Source organism: Egretta garzetta, unplaced genomic scaffold (genome assembly GCF_000687185.1).
Source record: "Egretta garzetta isolate BGI_Z169 unplaced genomic scaffold, ASM68718v1 scaffold655, whole genome shotgun sequence".
NCBI lineage: Eukaryota > Metazoa > Chordata > Aves > Pelecaniformes > Ardeidae > Egretta > Egretta garzetta.
In genome coordinates, this window is record NW_009259716.1 from 1456569 (window position 1) to 1463503 (window position 6935).

Below are 6935 nucleotides of genomic sequence, written 5' to 3' on the forward strand. Positions count from 1 at the left end.
CTTCAGAAGAAACTTTTCAACTTTCTCGGTGGACACCTGTCATCAAAGATGTTATGGAGGTAAATTTGACAAACTTGTTAATTCATGGGTGCAGTGCAGAAACTTACCTAAGTGAGCAGGTATAGCCCATCTTTTGAAATTCTATAGTATCTTCAGTTAATTCTGTTAAATACATCTGTTGAGCAAAGTGATCACTTCTAGTGTGTCTCTAGTATAGAACACTAGACTGGTATGTGTGGGCGATGCTCCTTACTGGAGGTGGTTTTAAAGGTGAAGCAAGCTAAAGTGAAAGCAAGAAGTCTTTTTGAACGGCTTGTCCTGTGATTGGCAGTGTTTAGTGTAATTTAAAGAGCTGGGTTTTTTCTTCCCCTCCAGTGGGTTTCTAAACTGTAATTCAAATCTAAATAGATCGGTAGAGGCTGGGAAATGTTACTTGCCAGAAGTGTAGTTGCTTTGTTCTTAAAGCTCTTCCTAATCATCAGTGAGTGACTGATGTCAGACAGAATAGTGAGTTCACTGGACCTTTAATCTGACCCAGTGCTGTCATTCATAGATTCTTGGTGACTTTCACACCTTCATTTGTGTCTTCAGGGACCCTAACTTCCCTCATATACTGGTGTAGAGAAATTATATGTTAGGGTCATTACAGCTGAAAAGCTGCGAGTGATATCTGAACGGTTAAATCAATATTATGTTTATAAAGAAAGCATATGTAGTCCCAACTCCTTGTGATATAAAAAAAGCCTTGTAATAATTTTTAGCATTACGGGGTCTTTTATATTTTACATAGGAGTGTTGTTCACAAGATGGTGCTTGTGATTGGTCATTGTAAGAAATTGCATGTGCTGGCATTAAATTCCAATTGGACATCCTTATTGGAAGTTGAAACTTGGTGGGTTTTAGGTCTATGTGACTTTTAAAAGTGGGTCTCTGTTTTGCTCTTCAGGACGCTATAGAAAACAAACTAGATTCAAAAGACTGGCCTTACTGTTCCCAGTGTCCTCCTACTTGGAATGGTTCAGGAGTAGTAAGGTAAATTGTTTAATTTCCTGAAACATAATTTCCTGAAACATTTACCCATTTCTCAGTATTTTTGTCATGTACATTCTAATGCGTTATAAAAGTGTGCTTACTAAGTGGTGAAATAATGTATATAAGGTAATGTTAACATATAAACCTGATATTTTTATTTCATCTTAAACATACTGGACTTTAGTTTAATAACTCCTCTTAGCTGTATATAGTGCTTTATTTGGAGTATCTCCTTTTTGTCTCCAAGTTACAAATAACATTTCCGTATTCCCAGAATGAGAAGTTTAAATCACTGAGCTTTTTAGTGTGAAGCAGTTTTGGGAGTGGCTGGTCAGTATAGTGTGACTTAAGCAAAAAGAATGTCTTCATTTCTTCTGAAAGTTGTTTCTGCTGTGGTGGTGGTGTTGTGAAATTAATGACTTCAGTAAGTTAGATTCCTCTACTGCAGGTGCTCTCATTAGGGAACCATGGGCCTGTTAGACATTTGACCTGTGTTGTTGGGATGGTTTAGAGAAGTCCAGAGAAGCTGAATTCTCTGCTAATGAATGTGAAATGGAATGTCCCGTGTACTTGTATATATTTACTGTGTAGCACTGAGAGGTGATTTTTGGAATATTTATAGCTCACTAACTTGTACTGTCCCTTCTGTCCCTTTTTAATCGCACTTAGCTCTTGAGCCTTGTGACCAATACCTGCCAATTTGATAGCTTTATCGCTTTTGGTAGTGTTATTTAAACAGTGAGACTGCTGAATGGAGATGAGAGCATTTCTAAAAAATCATTGCACTAATTGGATGCTGGAATTCATAGGGAGGGAAACATTATGCATATCCTAAATATGTGGAAGACACACTTGAATTGGAATTTGTACCTTAGTAAATGAAAGACAAAAGGTACAGATACACAGCCTTAGGAAAATTGTTAACCAAACTGTTGGTATGTCCTTATGTTCCTGGATATGCACTATGACGATCCTTGCAAGGAAACGCTAGGGCAAGTCCCTGTATATTGTAACTGGATCTCTGTCTTCTAGGCCGGTAAAATCTGGGAATCTTTTAGGCACGCTAGCAAAGAGATCAGGACTGCAGATGATTTAATCTGAATCTGCAATTATTATATGTGTGTTAAAAAGTATATTTTAAGAGCTTTATTTTTTTTTTTTTGTTCTAAACTATCTGAATCATATTTGATAACAGCTAAATATGTTTTTTCAGAGATTCTGGTCACTTTTGGAGACTGAAAAATGTAAGACTAGCTTTTTCAAATGAACCCCTCATGAAAAATTCCACTGGAATTGCTAGCATGCAGAATTAAACTGCTTGGTAGAAGTGCTGTGTGTGTATTCTGGTTTTGGCTGGGATAGTTAGCTTTCCTCCTAGTAGCTGACATAGTGCTGTGTTTTGGATTTAGCATGAGAATCACAGAATGGCAAGGGTTGGAAGGGACCTCGGGAGATCATCCAGTGCTGGTAACACCCGGATGGCTCCGTTGGTGCTGAGCAGGGCTTACACCAGGCAAGGACTTTTCAGCTTCCCCTGCTCTGCCAGGGGCACAAGGAGCTGGGAGGGGGCACGGCCAGGACAGCCGACCCTGCCTGCCCACGGGGCTATTCCAGCCCATGGGGCCTCCTGCCCAGTATGGAAACTGGGGGAGCTGGCTGGGGGGCAGGGACCGCTGCTCTCAGGGACGGGCTGGGCATCGGTCAGCAGGTGGTGAGCAATTGCATTGTGCATCACTTGCTTTGTATGTTCTACTATTTTTATTATTATTTACTTTTCCTCTGTTTTATTAAACTGCCTTTAACTCAACCCATGGGTTTTACTTTTTCTCTGATTCTCTCCCCCATCCACTGAGGGTGGGGGGAGCAGGCAAGTGGCTGTGTGCTGTTTAGTTGCCTGCTGGGCTAAACCACAACAGTGTGCAACAAGGTTTTTGCTTTGTATTTATTTCCCCCCCATGTGATAACTGAATGGTTTGAGTAATGTGCTAACTTGTTTTCATTAAAATTCTTTTAATTATGAATTTGTCTAAATTCTTTTGTTGAAGTTACAATCAACCCATGAACTGCATGGCAAAAATTGTTACTGCTCAAGTGTATAATTTTTTCAAAAAAAATCAGTAAAGCTGTATAAATGTCATCTTATGAAATCTTTTACAGTGCACGCCAGAAACCTAAGGCTAGTTACAAAGATGAGCAAAAAAGTAGTGCAAGGCTGATTATATTTGTGATTGGAGGAATTACATATTCCGAGATGCGCAGTGCTTATGAAGTTTCTCAAGCCTACAAGTCCTGTGAAGTTGTTATTGGTAAGCTTGTCTTGGGGAAAGGGTGGTATGTAGGGGATTACTACATGTGTTTCTGGAAAATGTAAGGATCTTTTTTTCTTACATTCCCTAAGTCAGTTCAGTAAACGGTGCTATAGCCAGTGTATTTCTTAAAACTATGCACTTAGAAGTATCTTTCCAGTTTATCTAGATTGCTTGATGTTCAGGGGTTTTTTGGCAACGAGATATTAAGGACAATAAATACAGTTAAGCTCTACGGAAGAATCATGAATTACATCAGAGAAATATATTATTAAAGTAGCCTGATGTATAGCAAAAAGGATTTAAACAGACCTATATTTCCTTGCATTACAGTTCCCTCACAAATTTTTGCATCTGCCTGTGCTTTACCTTCAGCTATGCTTATTACTCTCATTGCTTTTGGAATTAGTAGGAAAGCTGTCAGACTAGTGCAAAATTACTCACTGTGGGAGAAAAGGAAGATAAATGTGGGTTTTTTTATAAAAAAAAAAAAAGCAACACAAAACCACCACAAACCCAAAATCTGAAACAAACAACCGCAAAAAATTTTTTCAGTGTAGCTCAGTTGGCTTTGCAACATCTCCTAATTCTTGTCATGGTTTCTTCAGAGACTTTACACAAACCACGTTATGATTTATAACTTTTGCCCTGAAAACAGAAGTAATCTTCCTAATCTTTTTAAGATTCAGCAGTAAATGCATTAATTACCAGCTGGGGTAGTAATCTCTCAGTTAGTACTTCAGAGGCAGCAAATGCTTGTTCCATCAGCTGCTGTGCTTTAAATAATAATTTCCCGTAATGCTGTTTAAATTTAGGTGCTAAAACATTTGTGTATATGATATATCAAAACAGAGCTCCTAGATATAGAACCTTCCCAGACACCTGTATCTATCTGCAGTGGCAGCTGGTGGGTGGGTGCAGGGTCATCTGAAGCATTGTAAGTTGCTCGAGATGCTTATGTCTGGCAATTAAATTTAGTCTTGAATTTGAAAAAGGATTAAATCCGTCTACTGTAACTTTAAATAAATACTCTTCCCTAAAAGCAATGACAGCCTTGATTCTGAGGTCTAGAATAATCTGTTACCTCAAAATAGTGCGGGGTGTTGTAGGTGTGTTTGTGTGTGTGGTTGGTTTTCTTGGTTTATGTTTTGTTTGCTGGTTGAATTGGTGAGGTAGGTTTAATGCTGGTCCCAGTTTTGAGTTGCAATGGAAAGATCAGGACAACAGGAATGCAGTTTAACAGGACTGTTTCTTCATCTGAGACTTGTTTACAAAACCATGCTTAGTGTAGGTCACTCCTCCACTGTCATATCTGGCACTAACCTCAGCACCATCTTCCCTTTTGTTTAGAGATGATTCTTGTAGTTTTGTCTGTAATCCTGATTTCTGAGGAAAGGTGGTAACTGCCGAATTTCCATGTGGCTTACTGCAAGACGAAAATCTCGCTGTATTCCTGATTCAGCACTTGAGGACAGATTGACACTACTAAAACTAAAGGTTCAAGACAGCCTAACCTTAAACAGTTAAGAATTCCCTCTCTAACTGTAGTGTCACCCTTCATGGCCAAAGTCATAATCACTCTCTATGAGAACAAGAGAGGTAGTTGTGCACTCCTGAAGAGTAACAGGGATTTTGTTTGCTGCTCCAGACTTGGAATTTGTTGCAAATTTTTCAAGGAAATGCTAGTCAGGAGAGGTAAAATTTTCCACAGAAATATCAGTTACAGAAAACTACTGTTTCTGATAATCTATAATCCAGATGGTTTCTTGAATCTAGGAATAAAGCCTGTCATCAACTCACCCTTTCACAGAACGGGCAGATTTCTGGCAGGCTGGGACAACTGCATACAGTGAAAGCGGCCCAAGTTCAAGCCTGTGTTTCAGACCAGGCACAGCAGGGACTTGAAACTTGTATCCAAAGTAAGAGCCCTGGTCTGGATGTCTCAATGTGTGGAAGAGGGGCACTGCTTACCTAATGGTGACACATTTATATGGTGGCACTTTATATGGTAACACATAAGAACACTTTGAACTGTTGTACTTCTCCGGTTTCCAGGTTCAGTAAAAAAACACTGGCATGTAACTTTTTTTTTTGAAAGAGGGAATGTCTGTCAGAATTTTAGACTGATACAGTTAATACTTATGTTCTTTTGTCAGGTTCTACTCATATTTTGACACCTAAAAGACTACTGGATGAAGTGAAGAGCCTTAGTAAACCGAAGGATGTAGTCTGCATTAAGGATGAATAGCAGTGGTGATGTTTATGATGCGTTGGGAAAAGACAAATGTGTACATATTCTTATGGAATTTACTTTTCTAAATACTGTACCAGGACACTACATGGTTCTGACTAATGGAATGTCATTTAATAATTTAAAATTGCTGCTTTTTGGGGGGAGTAGAAGGCAGAGAGAGGGGGGAAAAAATCAACACGTGTTTCTTAAGCTGTATTTAGTATAGACGGTGTTACACTGCAAGTGCATTTCCAAAAGGCCATGTTCATTCCTAACAAATTATGCTGAAAGTTATTGTGATTATATATAAACTGGGATTGTCTTTGAAGACTGTGAAACCTTTCTATAATAAGAGTTTATTTCTAAGAATGACTGAATTAAAAAGGGCTTGGGCTCTTGGGTAGAGGCTTCAGAAGAAAATTTGTAAATATGAGTTTATAGTAAAAATATTTCATAAAAGTGCAGTGTCTTTAAACTGTAATATTTTCTGTAAAATAACTCACTGAAAAATCTTGAAATATATGTAATTGTGAAAAATGAAAAGGTTTTTTTAGATGGTGGTGGGTAAGGTAGAAAGTTAATCGTGGAAGTACTAAGCAGTTCTAATGTCAATAAATAACTTTGGAGAAATGCTGTCAACTGTGCACTGAAGTACACTTTATATTCGGGGATTATTACTAAAGCTTTTCGAAAAAACTTCTTACAAACTTCCTTATGATTGCGTCCATCTGTTTTAGAAGTTGAATTGCCTGTGATACAGAAGTTCCAAAGTTTTAAGCATAAATTCTCTTTTTGAGGGGGTCAGGGCAGGGGAAAAGAAGAGGAAAAGAAGGGAAACAGTTGAATTTTTCAAATGGCTTGGCAATTTAAAAAAGAAAAGCAAAACAAAGACCAAAACCTAGTGCATTCAAGAGAATTTACTGTTTTCTTCTGCTTTGTTACATGCTGAGAAATACATACCTAAATTTGTGTTGAAGGGGATCAAATTAGTTCTAAATTGTGTTCTGTTATACTGGTAATGTTTAGATTTGTCTTGCACAAATACTTCAGTAATTACAACCACTGACCTTTTAGAGGGATGTTGTATTGATGTGCCTTGAAATGTTTGTTGTATGTAGAATAATGAAAAATAATAGATTACTCATGGCTTTTGATTTACGTTTTTCCCAACTGTGAGGGTATTCATTTCTTGTTTTGCAGAAAGGTATGTTTGTTTCTTTTCCCTTAATTTTGCACTCAGGTTAACTAGTAGGTTGAGAACATTTTTGCTAGGTAGGCTCATTCAGAGTTAATTAGAAGGTGGAGAAAGGTTAAATTCTGCCCCCTATGTCAGAGAGGAATGAAATGGAGAACGTTATGTAATG

The 6935-nt window shown here is 38.0% G+C and overlaps 1 protein-coding gene across 1 annotated transcript in view; it reads left to right on the forward strand.

Moving 5' to 3' along the window:
* STXBP3 (syntaxin binding protein 3) overlaps positions 1 to 6030 on the forward strand; it is a 23908-nt gene extending 17878 nt beyond the window's left edge. Inside the window, 4 exon segments of the mRNA XM_009639066.2 lie at positions 1 to 59; positions 947 to 1032; positions 3190 to 3338; positions 5495 to 6030. The exon segment at positions 1 to 59 is cut by the window's left edge and continues 22 nt beyond it. Coding sequence (XP_009637361.1) covers positions 1 to 59; positions 947 to 1032; positions 3190 to 3338; positions 5495 to 5586 — 386 coding nt within the window. The 3' untranslated portion in view covers positions 5587 to 6030.
* Positions 6031 to 6935: the final 905 nt, after the last annotated feature.